The sequence below is a fragment of the Aulonocara stuartgranti genome (assembly GCF_965226115.1).
Source record: "Aulonocara stuartgranti genome assembly, chromosome: 12".
NCBI lineage: Eukaryota > Metazoa > Chordata > Actinopteri > Cichliformes > Cichlidae > Aulonocara > Aulonocara stuartgranti.
Window position 1 is genome coordinate 7,570,361 of NC_138948.1, and position 20,609 is coordinate 7,590,969.

The 20,609-nt window shown below is 42.2% G+C and overlaps 1 protein-coding gene across 1 annotated transcript; it reads right to left on the minus strand.

Moving 5' to 3' along the window:
* Positions 1–1,704: 1,704 nt before the first annotated feature.
* LOC309719334 (uncharacterized protein) lies at positions 1,705–5,881 on the minus strand. The gene is made up of 6 exons (XM_082555380.1): positions 2,924–5,881; positions 2,758–2,850; positions 2,461–2,478; positions 2,150–2,231; positions 1,878–2,049; positions 1,705–1,793 (listed from the first exon to the last, which is right to left on the minus strand). The coding sequence occupies exons 1-4, from the start codon at positions 3,161–3,163 to the stop codon at positions 2,187–2,189; spliced, it is 396 nt and encodes a 131-aa protein (XP_082411506.1). The 5' UTR covers positions 3,164–5,881; the 3' UTR covers positions 1,705–1,793; positions 1,878–2,049; positions 2,150–2,186.
* Between the last annotated feature and the right edge of the window lie 14,728 nt (positions 5,882–20,609).

Here is a 20,609-nt window from a genome sequence, read left to right on the forward strand (position 1 = left end):
GGGGTTCATGTATAATCAGGCAGTTAATGGCACACGTAATCAAAGGACAGCCTGATATATTTGTTAAATTTTTCAGTAGTGAATATTCTCCACCAGATACAGAGATGGCTGTGTGACACACACAGCTCACTCTCAAATCACCCTAAAGGTACCCTTCAGAGTTTGTAGTCTTTTTTTTTTCAAGGAAACAAAACGATAACAGTATTTCTCGCCACATCACATTGTCTCTATCCTTGAGCCCCAAAACATGCTGAAAACAATTCTGTCCTTGTAAAATAGTTTTGAAACTGAGTTCCTCCTTTTTCAAGCTGTCATGGTGTTGCATACGATGTTCACATGTCAAAGAGCAATTATAAAGAATGGTTGGCATAGTAAAGGTAAGCTACCCAAGGTCTAGTTTAAACAATGGGTCCATGACTCTAAAATCTTAGTAATGATTTATATAGTTATGCAGTACAGTTTTAGAAATGTGGAAAATTGGTTGCAAATTGCAAAAGCATTGAGGTTGCACCAATTGCATCAGGCCAGTTCAGGCAAGAATACCTAAAATACCTATGTACTGGCTGAGTCACACTTTAGTAAAAATGTTAGTGTTAGTTTGTTTTAATAGCTCTGTCTTAAACATGTGAGTTTTTCTTCCTTGTTGTCGTAGAACTGTGAGTTTCATTGTGGAATGGGACTGTGGTGCAGCAGCTACACACTGCATGCATTGCTTACTCTAGGTCAGGGGTCGGGTTGGGAAGGAAGGGTTAACTGATGGCGCGACCATAGCTGGACTAGCCATTGAGCATACGGTGATTTTTCATTTTTATGGGCCGATGGGTTTTGTTTTGTTTTTGTTTGTTTTTTTTGGGGGGGGAGGGTTTAACAGTATAAACATTAAGCAGTCTATCTGGGTCAGATATAAACCAAGTTTAGGTGTAGTTTATTTTCGTTGTGCTGACATTTTACAGTCAGTTAACTCGTACTGCTTACTAGCTAGCATGGAGTTTATATACAGCTGGGTGGGTGCTATGATGTTACTGATAGTGAACGTTATTTTATTCATAAGGTTAGTTATTAGAGTTACCAACCATCCCATATTCAGAGTAAATATTACACGTTTCGTATTGAGCCGAAAACGAACGCGATTGTCCCGTACTTCAGCTAGAATGAAACAAAGCTGGAGTTATTCTGCGTCTTTACGCTGTCAGCTGCTTCGTCTTCTCTCATTCTCTCCCCCTCCTTCTCCTGTTGCTACTTCAATCATGATCAATGATCAGCTGATCAGCTTTTCTCTCTTGTTTGTTTATCGCTCACTTTGCGCCAGAAAGAGGAAACCAGCGGAGGTCACCCTAAACAACAGCAACACGTTTAAGCTTGATCAGCTGTTGTTAGAATTTATTTAATATTAATTATTAGTATCACCTGATGTTTGCTGGAGCCACAGCTGTAAAAGCTGCTGGTCATGTCGGTTTGGATATGTGGTGAGAGGGAAACATGAAGATGAAACCAGGAGATGTCCTTACTGAATCATCATAGTTGAACAGGTGATGAAGAAGCAGGTTTACCTTTTAGGTGACATGAGTTGAAGGGAAGTTATGAACTGTTTCTGAGAGACAAATAACACCAGGATCTTTTCTAAGTAGCTGAGAGCTGGTAACTGTCACAATGGCCTCGATTGCAGATAACCACAAACAGAGACGGCTCAAACGTTTTGCAGTGTTTATTATTTAGTCAACAAGTGAATTCGTGACAAGGAGTTGCTAACGAAGTAGCTGGGGGTCAGTGGGGGGTGAACGGAGCGGTTGCGTCTGGGGAAAAAAAAGAGAACAGGGTTAGGAAGGCGGCAGGTGCGGGGTATCCTAGCAGAGGTGGAACTGACTGATATCGCTTACTGGTGACCGGCATGAACCTCGCTTTGAGGGAGAGGCGGTGGTAGTCCAGGGGTGTAGTGGAAAGGCTGGCAGACCTGAGTTCCGCTGTGTCCAAGGTGGTGAGTGAGGCCGGAGGGCAGGCAGGTGAGGTAGCATAGCATAAGCAGCATGAAAGGTGATAGGAAGACAGCATCTGCAGACCGTTCAAGTTTCTTTTAGGTGTTCTTTATTTTCTGGCGTCGCCTTTCAACAATTCTCTCAAAAACATCAGAAGCTGTGAGTCAAAATCTCACCTGCTTTATATAGAATTCCACTCACACCTGGATCTCATTAACCTCTACCATTGGGAAAACAGGGTAGACTAAATAACACCGTCTAGACAAAGAAACAGGAATAAAATCATTTTTCCACTTAAACTCATTCACCCAACGAAACAGTTTGAAAAGTCACTCTTCACCTAATCTGACTCATGAGGTTATTTTAAATGAAATAAACAATTTTACACAAAATAAACACCCCTTCATTTGGTTACACCCAATTGACATGATCAGTGACATCATATCCTGTAGAATCAGGAAGTACTGGGGTGGCCCTTCCCACATACCTGTTTTACACATAGGACCTGTCCAAAGGAACACACAATGGTAAGTATAACCAAACTACATAAACAAATGAAAGATTCAAATCAATTAATGATGAAGTGACATTTAGCTTTAAGTACAATTGCACAGATGACATAAATATAACCAATGCTACCACAAACAGACCCGGGATAGTATGTAGAGCTAAGGTTACATGTGCTGTGTTTACATTAAAGCATTATGATAGACTATAGGATAACAGAACACAGAATAACAATATACGCAAGTGACAAATGGCAAATGAATTCTGTCCTAGCCACTTTGTCACAGAGGGTCCTTGTATTCCTCATGAATATGAAGATCATCCAAGGCGAGCTGGGGTTGAGGGTGATGACAACGAAGGTCCAGGAAATCTGAAGCACATGAAACCAACGTTAACAATGAAAAAGTGGCAATAGCGCAAAAAGCCGTAGAGTCAATACCAACGTGAGGTCGTTGACAAACTGGCGGTGAAGGAGAGTCTGAGGGGGGCCTTAAATCCTCAACCTGATTGCCCCGAATCAGTCTCAGGTGTGCAGGACTGCAGCAGGGAGATGGCTCCGCCCAGGGGTGGAGACCAAGGAACTCAGGTGCCTGATAGCACTTTCCAGTCGAGTCTCCAGATCCTGACAGTAACTGTGCAGGGGTGGGTCTAGCAAAGTTTTGCCAGGGGGCCAGGTAGGGCATTAACAGGGAAAGGGGGGCACAAACAAATACTTTTCTTTCTTATTCTCCTTTAAAATGTCTAGCTTTTAATAAATAATTATCTGAATCTTACAACCAAAGTTTTTGTCTGATGTAAAATGTATAGAAATCATACATATACCGCCAAGACAGTGTACATCACTGTCACAACAGCATTTGTTTTCATTCAAAGGCTTTATGGCTTTAATACGGGGAGTGCAGAATTATTAGGCAAATGAGTATTTTGTCCACATCATCCTCTTCATGCATGTTGTCTAACTCCAAGCTGTATAGGCTCGAAAGCCTACTACCAATTAAGCATATTAGGTGATGTGCATCTCTGTAATGAGAAGGGGTGTGGTCTAATGACATCAACACCCTATATCAGGTGTGCATAATTATTAGGCAACGTCCTTTCCTTTGGCAAAATGGGTCAAAAGAAGGACTTGACAGGCTCAAAAAAGTAAAAAATAGTGAGATATCTTGCAGAGGGATGCAGCAGTCTCAAAATTGCAAAGCTTCTGAAGCGTGATCATCGAACAATCAAGCGTTTCATTCAAAATAGTCAACAGGGTCGCAAGAAGCGTGTGGAAAAACCAAGGCGCAAAATAACTGCCCATGAACTGAGAAAAGTCAAACGTGCAGCTGCCAAGATGCCACTTGCCACCAGTTTGGCCATATTTCAGAGCTGCAACATCACTGGAGTGCCCAAAAGCACAAGGTGTGCAATACTCAGAGACATGGCCAAGGTAAGAAAGGCTGAAAGACGACCACCACTGAACAAGACACACAAGCTGAAACGTCAAGACTGGGCCAAGAAATATCTCAAGACTGGTTTTTCTAAGGTTTTATGGACTGATGAAATGAGAGTGAGTCTTGATGGGCCAGATGGATGGGCCCGTGGCTGGATTGGTAAAGGGCAGAGAGCTCCAGTCTGACTCAGACGCCAGCAAGGTGGAGGTGGAGTACTGGTTTGGGCTGGTATCATCAAAGATGAGCTTGTGGGGCCTTTTCGGGTTGAGGATGGAGTCAAGCTCAACTCCCAGTCCTACTGCCAGTTTCTGGAAGACACCTTCTTCAAGCAGTGGTACAGGAAGAAGTCTGCATCCTTCAAGAAAAACATGATTTCCATGCAGGACAATGCTCCATCACACGCGTCCAAGTACTCCACAGCGTGGCTGGCAAGAAAGGGTATAAAAGAAGAAAAACTAATGACATGGCCTCCTTGTTCACCTGATCTGAACCCCATTGAGAACCTGTGGTCCATCATCAAATGTGAGATTTACAAGGAGGGAAAACAGTACACCTCTCTGAACAGTGTCTGGGAGGCTGTGGTTGCTGCTGCACGCAATGTTGATGGTGAACAGATCAAAACACTGACAGAATCCATGGATGGCAGGCTTTTGAGTGTCCTTGCAAAGAAAGGTGGCTATATTGGTCGCTGATTTGTTTTTGTTTTGTTTTTGAATGTCAGAAATGTATATTTGTGAATGTGGAGATGTTATATTGGTTTCACTGGTAAAAATAAATAATTGAAATGGGTATATATTTGTTTTTTGTTAAGTTGCCTAATAATTATGCACAGTAATAGTCACCTGCACACACAGATATCCCCCTAAAATAGCTAAAACTAAAAACAAACTAAAAACTACTTCCAAAAACATTCAGCTTTGATATTAATGACTCTTTTGGGTTCATTGAGAACATGGTTGTTGTTCAATAATGACATTATTCCTCAAAAATACAACTTGCCTAATAATTCTGCACTCCCTGTAGAAGCTTTCTGATGGCTCTGTGGTGGTTTAATGCATAAGTGAGGGTGATAAGACAGAGTCCTGGTGGACTCCTTTGTCATGTGGTGTGAGCAGAATCATCTGCAGCTCAACATGAAAAAGACCAAATAATTGATTGTGGACTTTAGGAGGACCAAAAAAAACAGTAACCCCTGTTTCAATCCAGGGGATTGATGTGGACATTGTGGAGGACTATAAATACCTCAGAGTACACATAGACAATAAACTGGCCTGGGTTAAATAACACCACTACACTCTACAGGAAGGGCCAGAGTCATTTGTATTTTGTGTGGTGGCTGAGGTCTTTTAACATCTGTCAGACAGTGCTCAGGATTTTCTATGAGTCTGCTGTGGCCAGTGCCATCCTCTGTGCTGTTGCATGCTGGGGCAGCAGGCAGATGCCAACAGACTCAATAAAATGATCGGCGAGGCCAGTAATGTTGTGTGGATGGAGCTGGACTCCCTTGTCCAAGAAAAGGACAATGCGTGAAATAACCTCCCACCCTCTCCATGACATGCTGGCCAGTCACCATTCAGTGAGTGACTGAGATTATCCAAATGCACCATTGGACAACACAGAAAATGATTCCTGCCTGTACAACTCCTCCATCTAATGCACCAGTACACAATGCAATAGTTTCACCCTTTTTGCACATCCTCTACAGTGAAAATAACAAAGTTTTACAGTTTGCAGAGAAAATCAATTAATTAATCTAATATTCTGGATATTTATATTTGAGCTATTTGTAAATATTAGAGCTATTTCTTATTTTCTTATGATTTTGTACCTTTTTAATATATTGTATTATTTAATTTAGTTCAGTCTGTTACTGTTCATATTGTCTTGGAGCAACTGTAACCACATAATTTCCATAGGGATTAAGGGATTAATTATTCTGATTCTGATTGCAAGAAGTTGTGACAACCAACTTCTTGTCATTCAGAGATGAAGTCTGCAATACCCTCAACTGGACAACAACTTTCAATCACAAGACAACTGCACAGGTAACATGTCTTCAAACAGTTACACTCAACCTTAGACGGACTGCAATCACTCTCGGATTTTGAAAAGCTTTACAAAGTATTGCCATCTAATTTCCAAATGCAGACAGACAGCCAACAATTAGCAATCCATGTGAATAAGTATATTGTACATGTTAAAATAGTGATGTAGCACTCCATCTGGTTGTCAGGTCTGGTTGTCAAATGATAAATGGTAAATGGTAAATGGCCTGTATTTGTATAGCGCTTTTTACTAGTCCCGCCTAGGGACCCCAAAGTGCTTTACACACCCAGTCATCCACCCATTCACACACACATTCACACACTGGTGGAGGCAAGCTACAGTTGTAGCCACATCTGCCCTGGGGCAGACTGACAGACAAATGGCTCTATTTTGGTTTGTTACATTCCCCTAAAAAGTCCAGGGCATGTGAGAAAGTAAATTAAATGATTTTATTAATATTTGTATTACTAATTAAACTAAAACACAGGGACAAGCCACTATTACCTTTGTAAGAAAGAAAACCAAAAAGGGGAGCACTTAAGAGACATGGCAGGACATATCCATACAGGGTCAAAATCACAGCAGGTCCTATCTAGTAGACTCCAATTTGTTCATGTAATTTGGGAACCCTCATGCACACATCACACACTAAGGTTAATTATGGAGTTCCACATGGTTCCAAGCAAGGACCATTTCTATTTATAACAACCTTCCCTTAGGCAGTATCATTAGAAGGCATAGCATTTTCATTGCTATGAGGATGACACCCATCTTCATCTATGCATGAATCAAGATGACAAACACCAGTTTGTTATGTGGGGTTTTATCAGTTTTATTCTGGGGTCTTTACCTTACCATATGAAGTGCCTTGTAGAAACTGTTGTTGTGATTTGGTGCTATATAAGTAAAACTGAATCGATTTTAATTTATTAATTAATTTTCATCTTAATCCAATACAATCTTCAGAGGTGTTAAAAGTAACCATGACCAAATAAAAAAATGTGAACCAAGTTGTAATCAGCATCCTTCTAGCAGTAACTCTAGGAAAGAAAGTAAATATGCACCTTTCCCAAAATGTGGAGTTAATCTTTTATACTTGATCATATTAATGCATGAATAACAGGCATGGATGTATGACAGGCCGTGTCATCTTCAAATAATCTATCTTACTGCTATGGCCTGCAAATTAAGTGTTATTACACATCCTGAAGTCAAACCTTTTCACCACAATTCTTCTTGCAAAGTCTTTTGTCACGGATGTTATCTAAGGATATTCTTAACATGACACTTCTTGATTCATCACATTGATGAATCATACCGAATAAGAAAAAAGAAAAAAGTTTTCCTTCTCTGTTGCATTCTAAGTGAGATGGTGTTCATCTTTTCCCTTTTGCAATGTACCTTCTTGTCATTTTCTGTTATAGATAATTTGATCGGGTTGTTGCATCTATTTCTGTATGATGACTCAAGTAGCTATAAGCATAATGTGACCTTATTGTATTCGACACACATCTGAAACCATTTTCTTCCCTCACTTGTTCTTTCATTAGAATTTCATGGTGTGGCGTTTTGTTTTTTGGCCTTTGTTATTGTTCTATCTTCGTACAGAGCATGCTGTGCACTGCTGCCCGCTGGTTATGATTGCCACCAAACTTGCACACATATTCTTTCTTGTCTCAAAAAAACTAAAAGCAAGCGTAGAATAATAGGAGGTCCTTTTTCTCTATAACAAAAAGGATTGTATTGACAACAAGCAAGATGGCAGTCTGTGTGAATAGTTTTTTCACAGGAGGGAAATTGATTCGCTTCTGCTCAATCAGTTATCTCACTTTAAGAGTCTTGTGATCTGAAAATTCCTGTCTGCCTGCTATTAAAAGATCTTCATCCACCTTCAGATGCACAATGTGAGACCAGCTGAGAAAATCCTCAAAAACTTCCTCGAAAACCATTTTCACCTCTTCAGACGCTACATCCTTTTCATCTGTGGAAATTAAGAGTGCTTTGGTGTGCAAATGAGACAAGAGTGTAAAAAGAGATTTTTCTCAATTTCTTAAGGGTGAACTTCAGGCGAGGGCTCAATGGGCTCAATCAACACAACCGCCTACATAAAGGTACCATGGGGTATTTAAACTGTGCAGCCAGGGAAATCAACTGCTTAGCTGTATTTAATGATTTTGTCCTTAAGATATGTACAAATGGTTAAAAAAAGAAAAAGAAAATCTTAAAAGGGAGTATGATTACTCGGCTTTCATAAGGACTCTTCAAGGGAGAAGATTTAGAAATGGCCTGTGTTGTCTGTGCTGCTTTTGTTGAAAGAATTTGATTTAAAAAATGAAACGCTTAGCAGACACTGTGTTTTTAATGAGCCTTTTTAAGAAACTGTTACAAGACCTGCCATTGCCATAAATTCCACAAAATAAAAGTCAGAACTTTCTTGAGGTTTTTTTGTCTTTGGTGCATAATGTATGCCATAGAGGAGGTTTCAAATTTCAGAGCGATGGGCAGGAAATTGATCTCTATGAAAATTAAACACATAAGTAATGTTTTTCTGTTCTCGGGGAGTTAAAAAATATACATAATTACAGAGGGGAAGAAGAGGTGGGAACCTGCTTTTCTTCTTTGGCAGCTTTATTGTTTTGTAGTGACAAACAGCTCAATTTTTTGGGACAGTGTGGGTTTCATTTAGAGGTGAAATTGCCATTTCAATTCCCACAGCTTGACTGAATACCAAGTACCCATGGGACAGCTGTCATACTCTTTAATACCAAACAAAACAAAGGAAGGAGGTCTCAGTGATCAATTTTGCAGGTGACAGGCTGGTTTATTAAACCGTGTCACTGGCTCGTGAGTATGTTGGTGCGTGTGTGTTGAAAAAGAAATCCAGTTCGATCTTTAAAGTGAAGACTTTCATGTCTTTTTTTTTTCACAGGTTTTTAATATTTTTTTAGTATCAGGATCAAGTTTGTAGGTTAAGTTTTTTTTTTTTTAAACTTTCTTTTATTTAATCAGAAATTATTTTCATATTATACCTCGCATTGAATGAGCCCTGTAATATAGTAATACCTGTAGCTGTCACACGTGTAGTCACGTGTAAATGGGGCTGGTGTCAGAGCAAAGGAAGGTCACATCGTCTGTTAGCCTGGTATTTGTCATTGAGTTTTTGAACATATTAGCAGTGATCCCTCTTTTTCTTTTTTTTCAAACTCAACTTTGTTAATGTTTGATCAAGAACTTGCGGACTTAAACGCAATATAACAAACACAGAGACTAAGTTTAAAGGATTTATTATTACACAAGGATTGAATGTGCACCGGAGTATCTTTGACAAGCAGAGATGTGAGAGGTGACTGATGGTTGAAATGACAGCGGAGAATGGCAGGAAGGGATTAGCTAGAAAGCTAGGAATTCGGTCTGCAGGTGAGTAGCGGTAACGGGGAGCTGGCCAGCACACACAAAGGAGTCTAAAGCACAGAGAAAGCTAGCTGGCACACTGAGGATCAAAACAAGTGCAAAAAACACAAGAGGGGAGTCTGAACACATTTATCTAACTCAACAGCTGACACAACAAGCTGTGTTGGAGCTGCAGAGAGCTGAAGGTGTGTGCCAGCAAAGTATCCGGAGGGAACCAGAGTGTCTGTGCCTCCAGGGATCTTCACAAAGAAAGCTAGTATGTTTCTTCGCTTCCTTTACTTGCATCTTTTCCTCGCATCTGTAGATGGAAGAAATAGGAACCAAAGCTTCCAGATGAAATATCCTTGGTTTCACAGTATCAGTTTTAAAGGAAGTCAGTTACCTCAGCTGGTATGACACAAATATCTACAGTTTTATCTTATAGATCTATGAAATACAAGAGGTATTTATTCATTTAAGATTCTAAATTGATTCAAAATGAATTACACTATAGTATTACCTGTACAGTATTACACAACACAACGCAGTATGCATGTTTCATGCTTATATTTTTTTTAATGGAGCTTTACATAATTCTACAACACATTGCAATAAAATTACCCTACATATTATAATTTGATTCATGGGCTAAAGGGTGAGAGTATGTGATGTTGCATCTCCAGATGTAACTTTGACATGCTATAAATCTGTTGATCCCTAGGCACAACACTACAAATTATGTGCTGTGAAAATACATTTCCTTGTAGATGCATTTGTTTCTTTCTCCTCACTACTCCTCAAGGTGTAACTGAAGCATTAGAGGTTACTTCATGCTGGTGGAGAGGGAACAAGTTCAGATCACTGGAGAAGAGAGGACGTAGCATCATGAAAAGCATCCACACATACAGAGAGAAGGAGAAAAGGAGCAGGTAAAATATAATCTAGCAGCACTGGGAGCATAGGGGCCATGACAGTTCCAGTGTTATTAGCAGCTCTTTTTGGATATTTTAAATTTCTTTTTATTTCCTTTCTTCTTCTTGTTTCATTTACTTTTCAATATTCCCATTGAAGTCTGATTGCTTGTCTTCATCAGTGGATTATCCCAAGTAATTAAGCACTTTTCATCTTCCTGTTTTCTTCTGTTGTGATTGCTTTTTAATGCGATAATACTATGTGATTGCGTATTCCTCTTAACGATAAAAGAGCTTGGCATTCTTTTTTTTCTTCTCAACTCACGAATCATGGTGTGTTTTTGTAGTTTATAGACACCCAGGCACTGGCTTCACAGGATATATTTCCTATCCATGATTCAATGAGTCTTTTTTTCAGTGCAATGAGGATTTTTGATATTTCCAACTTCATTTCAATGAAATCTCACAGTTTCTTGTCATTAATTCAAAATTTTTGCTGCTTTCCATTTTCCCACCACAATTTAAATTTTAACATAAATTCTCCTGTCCAGCCTGGTATGTGGAAAATACTGTCAAGTTGCCTATAAAAAAGGTCTGTTTGAATTTCCTGGTTTTGATGTGGTGGTCTGGACGTTCTGTTCTGCATTACTCGAATTTACTCCCACAGTCCAGACATGCATGAAAGTTTATATAATGATTCTTATTGGATGTAACTGGCCCCTGTTACCCAAAGAGGGATCTCTCTCTTTCCTAGCATCCTCCCAGCACGAGGTCCGCTGCATGGCACTGTGTTCTCCATTTGGATAGGTCTTGGGAGTCCTCTGGGGCTAGATCCACTGCATTCATTTCTCCAGTGATTGCATCCATCCACTGCTTCTTCGGCCTTCCTCATGGTCGGCAGCCTGCAGGGTCGAGTTGGAGGGGTGTTCTTGACACCGATTTCTTCTCACTGCGCATGATGTGTCCATACCACCGTAGACACGCTTCCCTCATCTTCGTTTCGACTGGGGCAACTTGGAGTCATTTTCGAACACCTTCACTCGTCACGCGATCCATACAGGTTAAGCCCACCATCCACCTGAGCATCTTCATCTCCATAGCACTGAGGATCTGCTCGTGTTTCTTGGTGGCTGACCAGCATTCCGCTCCATATAGGGCCACCATATAAAGTATGACCAGCCGTTACCCAAAGATGGATAACAGATAAAAAAAAGGATGGGTGATTTAATCCAATGATCTATCTTCTCAACAAGCAATCAGCCCCTGATCGCTGTTCTGACACTCTGGAAAAGTAGGATAAAAGATTAACAACCTAAAATGTTTCTCATTGGTGTCTAACTGGAAAAAAAGGTTTTGGATTAGAACGACATCTTTGTTTGCTAGTACTGTAACCTGCACTATAGCTGTAGAGATATACACGTATGTGTAATAGTCCAAAGGTTGGTAATGTTTCTGACTTCTGGTGATATTTTGATATCCTGCCTCCCCACTGTTTTCTTGTCTGTGACCCCTTTGTCTCATCTATGTGCTTGTCTCTGCATCTTTTTTTTTGTCTAGCTTACTTTGCTTTTCTCTTGTGTCTTGTTTTACCTCCTGATTGTGCCTTCTTCCTCACCTGTTTCTCATCAAGTGACCACATTTTTGTTTCAGGCTTGGAATTTGTGTATTTCTGGTTTTCAAAAGCAAACATTAACTTCCTAAGACCCGAACTCTTCCACGGCATGCATTTTTAATTTTTCTTTGATATTTGGGCATATTGGGGCCCGATGAATGTAAAAACAAAGAATTACCAGATTTTTTTTACCAGATTTTTTGTTTCTAAGAAAAATGAGAGCCACATATGAGGATATTCGTTTAAAATTTCAGTAGACCCTCCTAGGGGAGGGTCTGTGCTGACGGACGTGGGTTACTGACCTGGCAACCTGGCTGCCCCTGGGTGGGTCCGGGATGGGCGTGAGGTTCTGGGGGTGCTCCGTCTCTGGGCGGGGGCCCGGGCCGGGCCTCGGGGGCTCGGGTCCTGGTTGGTGTGTTGCCGGGGTTGTGGGCGGGTGGGTGCATGGGGGCCCGGCCCTGGAGCAGGGTGCCGCCGGTGCATCGAGCCGCCTGGGGGGCTCTTCAACTGGTGGGGGGGATGGTCACATCTGGCAGGAGCTTTCTTCTCTCAGGAACTCTCTGCAGGAGGGGGAGATACAGGAGAGGTGGAGGAAGATCTCAGCCTGGGCGTTTACCGTCTTATGTAGTCTGGAAGATGTGTGGTTGGTGGGGTGGGTGCAGTTTTCTCTGTGGTGGGGTTGGGTGGACTGTCCAGGGCTCTGTGGAGCCGGGGGGCGCTACTGCACTGGGCCCCGGTCTGATGGGCCTGGGCCCCCCTTCCCTGGCGGGTCGCGGAGGGTGGGAGTGCCTACTGGGGTCAGCGGGGGAGCTGGCCCCAGGGAGGGGTTACCTGCCCCTCCCTTCCTTCCCTTCCCATCTCCAGCTGCCTCCCTCTTCCCGCTCCTCCACAACCACCCACACATGCAGGGCCTTGGAGTGGGGGTATGTCACCAGGGTGCAGAGGAGGCTACCCCCCCCCTGTCCCCTTCTGGCTGCCTCTGCCTCAATTTTATCCCACAACTTAGACATTCACATTATTCACACTCTCATTACACATACATATAGGATCTTGGGGGTGGGCACAATCACGGAGTCCAAATCACCATCAGGGTGTATACCTCACCCCTGACGTCGTTGCCCACCTCTCAATTTTAAATACACTTAGTCATTGAGGGCTAGCAGGAGGGACCATGCGCTTACCTGCTGCTCCTTGGCAGGTAGCTCCATGCCCTCCTGGGTTTTAATTGCACCTTAGAACACATATGCATCAACACTACAATGAGCGGGTGGAGGGAGGTTTGGAGTCTTCTCCCACCCCCATTCTCTGCGGCCTGCTGGAGCGGGGGGGCTAGTAGGAGGAGTTGGCCGTCCGACTGCGGTCTGGGGTGTGGGGCCTCCCTGCTGCTGCGGAGTCGGGGTGGTCTGCCTCTCCCCACCGCAGGGAAAAGGGTAACACCACCTGGGTCTGGGTGCAATTCCCCCCTCCAGGGGCAAGGGTACCTAGACCCGGTTTGTAGAGTACGCTTGGGGAGTGTGATTGTGTGTACAGCGTCTCTTTATGTCTGTCTCCACGTTGGTTGAGTGTGGAGTGAGTGCATATGAGAGCATGAGGGTGGGAATGGATGTTTGTGTCTGTGTGTGCCTGTATGTCTGTGTCTATATGTCAGGTTGGGTATCAGACGCCACCTCTCTGGGGACACCTCAGGCCCTCCAAGGTTTGGAGGCCTATCTCCACCCACCACCACTTCCCCTGCCGGTGGCGGACTCCCTCAGGTGTCGGTGTGTTGGTGGTTCTTTGTGTCTGGGGGTGGGCGTCCGGGTACACACCGGCTCACTCCTTGGCGGCCGCTTGTCGGGGCCTGGGGCCTGGGGCTCGCTCGGGCCCCTTTGGAGGTGGGGTGCCCCCGGCCTCTCGGCCTAGGGCTCGGTCACTCAGGCGCAGCTGGGGGCCGGCGGAGCTCACGGGCGCGTCACTGCAACCCCCCCTGGCTTCTGCTCCGCGGCTGCTGAGTGAGCCCTCATCTGGGACTCTCCTCAGCTCTTACTGGAACAGTGGCGCGGCTGCCCCTCTGTTGGTCTTCCATGGTCTCTTGTGTTCTGGGGGCCTCTGGATGTCTGGAGTTTTGATCTCCTCCATACCCGCTTCATACCCTGGAGGATGGGGCTGTGGCCCCCCCACACTCCCTAGCAGATCATTACATGGAGAAACCTTTGGAATGCAAGCATGCTGATCCACACAGGTATGCACACATGGGTATTCACAGACGCGGACTAAAGCTTTCTTGGCTGCTGCCTCAAAGCACACTGTGCGCTGTCTATCTTGCGTGCTGCACAATATCGTTTATTACTTAGTAAATACTGATATCTATGACTAGCTAGTTTATTGTGATGGTGCTTTGTTTTCTCTATTATTATGTTGCTCTTTGTTGTTTGCTGTCTCCTCTGTTTGTTTGTTTGTTTGTTTGTTTGTTTTTTCTCCATACAGGTGACCCAGGAGTTTTTTTTTTTTTTGTCTCTCTTCCCCCCCTTCTCACCGTCTCTTCTCCCCTTGGGTTTTCTTTCTTTCTCTCCCCCTCTCTCTCTCATTCATTCCCCCTGTCCTATTTATTAAAAAAAAAAAAAAAAAAAAAAAAATGACAAAGGATGAACTGAAGCTCTGCCATCACGTAATGTCGCATACTGCTGTTTCTGATGTCATTTAAAAAAAAAAATAAAAAAAAAATAAAATAAAAAAAAAATAAAAAAATAAAATAAAATTTCAGTAGACCAGTAGCAGTATAATGTACTCGTAAGTGGATATCAGGCCCTTGTAGAGCAAAATGGAGTATTTTTGTCACGACCTGCGGGATCGGCAAGGCGCTGATCAGCATCTCTTCACTCCTAGCCCCCCTTCTCTTCTCTTTTTCCTCTCTCTCTCCCTCTCCCCTGTTTTGCCGGGACGGAACTCATGGCGGGTTCACGCCCTCGGTCCACGCCTTCCCGGATCGTGCACACCTGGGCCTCATCAGGCCAGCTGATATATTAGAAGGAGGAGATCAGCTGTTCAGCGCTGGATTGTTGTGAAGGCTCTTGTCAGTACACACCTAGCTCAAGTTTCCCGTGCCTCTGTCTCAGAGACTTAACGTGTTCCTTTGTTCCTAGATTCCCTGTTTCCCCGTGTGGAGTGTGGAAGGAGTGACAGGTTGCTAGCGGAGTGGAGAGAGGCTGTTCTGAGCGCGTGTGTGACTTCCCCGTTTTCCCTGGAGCCCTGGACCCCTGCCCCTCACGCCTTGTATATAGCACTAATCTCGCACTGTCTGTACATAAACTTGGGGAAGATCTGTAATAAACAATCTCTGTTTGAACGCTACCCAGGAGTCCTGCGAGTGGATCCTCTAAGCAACCCGTGACAATTTTGGTCTAAATAACCCAAAATGCGATGTCCACATATGTGGACGCCAGGTCCTAGAAGGTTAAAGGGTTTTTTGTTTAAGTTCCTCTTGAGTTTCATGTATGCAGGTCCTCTCCTCCATAGTAGCATTGTAACTTTCATTGTTATTGTTTATCTTTTCTCTAAGAGATCTACTCTGAAAAAAAGAACACACATTATCATTGATGGATGTCTTTGGGAACACGAAGCATACTTCATACAATGACAGTTTAAACACAAACAACATAAAATTTGATCTTAAGGTACACACATTGACACATTTTACATTAGCGTAAAAAGAATTACAGTAGCAAGTTAAGAGCACTGTTATTCTGAGGATATAGTAGAAAATAAGCCAGATGCTGCAATAATGCAAGAATTCATATGAGCAGTGACCTGCCATTTCATCAGCCAGAGACTTGCTTTTAAAAAAATGGTTATACAATACAGAATTTAATCAGTATTATTGATTGGCCATAAAGGATCACAAGAGATATAATGTGATGCAGGTCATCTGTCTCCTCTGCTATCAGCTGTCACTGCTTCCCAAACTAAAACGCTGAATGCATGCCAACTGCAGTGCCTGACAAACATTTGGAATATTCATTAAAAAGTTGTGAACACACTGTGACTCGGAGGGGTGTCACCTTACCACAAACATTTATTACTGCAAGTTCAGTGCAAAAGCATCCAACACCTTCATAAAGGCCATGGCACTGACCAGCATGATGGCACTAATAGCCAGTTACACACTAATATGCAGCTAATATTTTCCACTCATTGCTTTTCCAATTCTTGCAATTTTGACACAAAAACAACTTCTGAGGGTAATCATTTTATATGCTGTCAGTCATTTTGGGTCATCTTCTGCCTCTGCTTATTATCTGTGTCACATATGGCATTGCTGTGACACCCAACTCTGCCATTAAAAGCATATGAAAAACACTGTGTGCTCAGTCTAGCTTTGAGTGACTGTTCCAAATGATGTAAGTAATCATAGCTAATTTAATCGCATTTTTTGTAGTTTAATGTCATGGTTATAAAATTTGATGTAGACTCTGTGATGACCCATCTTGAAGACTCGAGCCGAGAGTTTTTGCCATTACAATGTTGGTGAAACTGAATGTCATCTTTACTTCTCAGAGCAGATGCATCTTTTACACAGTCTTTGCATAAAATGCCCAAATTTACAGCAGAAATAAGGAGGAAACGCATATTTACAGCCCTGTACAAAAGATCTATAATTGACCAAAAATACCTTGACCAAATTTTACCATCTTTTATATACAGGTTATGGGTTTTAGTTGGTATCGACATGTTTTTTTTTCTTTCTTTTATTCCTAAAGAAATAAACAACATATCTCACGCAAACAAAGCAGTCACAGCAACAGAAAAGAGAAAAGAAAAATAACAAGGCCACTGCACATAATGGATTAAGTAGGACATTTCCATTCTGCTCCATAGCTTGCTGACACCAGCAGTGCAGACAGTCTCGCATGAGCCACAAACTTTAAAATAATAACAGCAAAGTAACAAAATGGAAAAAAAAAAAAAAGCTGTGCAATGATTCAGAAGAGAAACACCTCTCCTGTTCCTTATAGTCGGCAATACCTTTTCACACAAGGCAAGTGGTCTGTTTGACTCTAACACAGCAACTCACTCACTTTACCACATTAGAGCTCCATTTACACCCTCTGCTGCTCCTCACCTGCTCCCAGCCTCCCCAAACCACTCTGTGACATGACGCGGCCATTACTGATGTGGTGCTAGGTGAGGAAAGTGTCTGACACAAACATTTCAGAAACATGGTCATTGTGTTGTATATTACCCGCTAGTGCGCTGAACTTCACTCCATCAAATGCTAAGAGAGAGAAGGGGAGAGCTGATACACTTATCACCTGTCACAACTGCTCGTGGTGTGGTTTGACGAAAGGCTGCACTGTAGGCAGATTTGAATGCAAAGTACACCCATCTCATAGGTTGCGGCAGAGACAATTGTCCTGTATGGAGATACATTATAGAGATATATTTGAATTTTTTTAATTTAAGATTTTTACATTTTTAATTGAATTTACTGTCCCTCACATCGGTTCAGTAAGTTGCATGATACACAAATTCCCACCATGTGGACAAATGGAAATATCTCTGGGGATTATTATCAGTTTTGTCTTGTTTTTCTTCATAATAACGTAGAACAAACACAGTCTTTAGGTCTGTTTCAGTCTTCATCAACTCTTAAAGCTCCTCTGGTTCTTCTGGTGCTTAATGCTCCATTATGGTCATCAGCAAAACGTTAACCTTGTCGTTCTGGAGTTTAGTGCCACACTGGTAGTGTGAAACCAAGTTAACAGAGCTATTTGCTGAAAGGCTGATGAGACTAGTGAGACTACATCAAATAGTAAAGCCAAGGCAGAGCCAATGAATGACAATTGTATAAGTGACCTCACTCCCATTACTTTAGATATTGTGTTGTTTTAAATATGCTAAACATACAGCTGTGGTACAATTTATAAACAGAAAAGTACAGATAATGACAAAGACAATACTGATGGTCTACATTACATACATGGCAAGAATAATATTATATCCAGGTACCATACAGATGTGTTCATTCAGCTTAATACAAACCACACACCAACAGTGCAGAGGCATGTCCTCCTTCACTAAATTCACTAATCTCCTCTGTCGTCTTCCTCCTTTACTCCTGCCTGGGAGCTCCACCTTTAACATCCTTTGTCCAATACATCCATTATCCCTCCTCTGCATGTGTCCAAACCATCACAGGCTTGCCTCTCTAACTTTGTCTCCAAACTGCTCAACCTGAGCTATCCCTCCTCATTTCTAATCCTGACCCCATTCTGGTCAGTCGCACTAAAGATCTTAGCGTTTTCAGCTCTACTACCTCCGGCTCTGTCTCCTGTCTTTTGGTGTCAGTGCCACCATCTCCAAACCATACATCAGAGCAGGTCTCATAGCAGGCCATTTTAAAAATCTTCCCTTCTAACACTTGCTGCTACCTTTCTATTATAAAGCACTTCTGGAATTTATTTCCACTCTGCCTGCACTTCGTTATACACTCTGTTTGTTTGGATGGTTGACCACAGGTATTTAAATCCATCCACCTTCATTCCCTTTACTCCTTGCATCTCCATGCCCACCTCCTTTTCAGTCACACATGTGTTCTGTCTTGCTTCTGATTTCCTCCATAGCATACTCCTACATCCCTGTTCTCACTCGCAATCACAAAGCAGTCTGCAAAGATGATAGTCCACAGAGACTCCTGCCTCACCTCATCTGTCAACCTGTCCATCACCACTGCAAACAAGAAGGGGCTCATGGCAGAACCTTGATTTAACCTCACTCCTACCTTGAACCCACCTGTCACTCCAACTATATACCTCACTATTGTCTCACTGTCCTCATACATGTCTTTACCACCCACACATACTTCTCTGTCACTCATGACTTCATCCTACAGTCCCACAGCTCCTGTCTTGGCACCCAGTCATATGTTTTCTCTAGAGCCTCTAAGACTCAGTGAAATTCCTTCTGACCTTCTCTATATTTCTCCAACAACACTGGAGTAATTTAATTTTCAGCATGAAGCCATAATGTTGCTCACTCGTCATTATCTCGCTTCTTAACCTTTAATCAACAACTCTTTCCCATACAGTCATCTCCGGACCTGGAGAGCTGAGCTGGAGACTCGTCAACTGGAAAACTGTCAAGAGCGTAGAGCATGAGAATGGTACTGTTTTTCACTGTAAATAAACATCACTACCCTATAACACAAGCAGTGTGTGTGCTGTGCCAGGGTCCACTAACTCGCTTGTGTTACACAGGGCCTCTGCTAGACCCTCCCAACACACCCTCAATGTACAGCTGGGTGTGCCAGGTCTGCCTAGCATCCTCCCTTGTCAGCTGATTCAATTCACCACCAGGTGGTGGTCATTTGAAAAGTTCTCCTCCTCTCTTCACCAAAGACATATGGCCACAAGTCTGAAATGATTACAAAACCGATCAGCCACGCGCACTTGTGGATATTCTTATGTTTGAATATAGTGTTTGTTATGGACAAATCATTGTTAGGCAATAACTAAACACCACTCTAGTTGAGATCTGGCAGGCCATTCCTCCTAATCACACACCTCCAGGCCACACTGTCATTACCCACATGTGTACTGAAGTCCCCCTGGAGTACAATGGAGTCCCCTGCTGCCCAGCAGGGGCACTTGATTATGTGTTGTTGTCTGGTCATGTAAATAAGACAAAGGGCTTTTAACAGCCAAAAACAGAGACAAAAAATGTTACAAGCCAGATAAAATCATAGGTAATATTGCTGATTTCTATATAAATAAAAAACTGCTTTAGGCACATGCCACATCATGTTAATGCATTAGATTGTTAGAACATATCACCAGTGTTTTAAAACAGGGTTATTTCTCACTATTATTTTAAAGCATGTTGGTTTTTTGTTTTTTATTGATTTGTTTGTTTGTTTGTTTGTTTGTTTGTTTGTTTGTTTGTTTGTTTGTTTGTTTGTTTGTTTGTTTGTTTGTTTGTTTGTTTGTTTGTTTGTTTGTTTGTTTGTTTGTTTGTTTGTTTGTTTGTTTGTTTGTTTGTTTGTTTGTTTTGGGGGTGGTATAAAAGTGAGTCAGTAAGATTATGAACCTCTTTAAATCTAAAAAAAAATGTAATTTCAATCTTGCAGGTGTCTCTCTTTGTGAACCATTAATGGTATATACCAATTTATTTATGTCAGCAACAGGATGATGTTTGAATCTTAAGTGGAAGGTGTGGTACAGTATAAAACCTAAAATAATCAGGGCAATTCCAGGTAAAAAAAAAAAGAGTAAAATTCTTCTTGTTCTCTATTTCTCTATTTCATGTTTGCACAAAATGTCAGCTGCATGAATTCTTGAGTTTTTATCAAAAGTGCTGGTGAATATTTCTTAAGCAGTTCAAGACATCTCAAGTTCATAGACAATGAGACAGGTATGTTTAGCTTCCATAAAGAAAGACATAAAAAGTGAAATAACAATGCCTCTTGTCATGGCTGCCATAGACGTGCTGGAAAAACAAATTAAATGCAGTAAGAGGCTTCCCCCTCCCTTATGTTTCAAGAGAAAACAAATCAAATCACAGCCAAGTGACACTTCATCAAGCGTTTCCTTCATCACTGCCTGATTAAAGTCCTGTCAGGAAATGTGCCAGTGTGCAAATGCATACTACAGCTGCTGATCAGATTTGGAGAACTGGCAGTCACAATCTTTAGAATGATGTGTTTTCCCATGAAAGCGAAAGAAAGTGTGACTGCTTGGAAGGTGCCTTCCAAATGACCAAGAAT

Bases quoted from the DNA above. Each gene is read 5' to 3' on its own strand.
- LOC309719334 (XM_082555380.1), bottom strand. From the start codon at position 3,163: ATGCCCTACCTGGCCCCCTGGCAAAACTTTGCTAGACCCACCCCTGCA. The intron at 2,851-2,923 runs GTTGGTATTGAC...CATGTGCTTCAG, and splicing joins CAGTTTGTCAACGACCTCAC to ATTTCCTGGACCTTCGTTGT.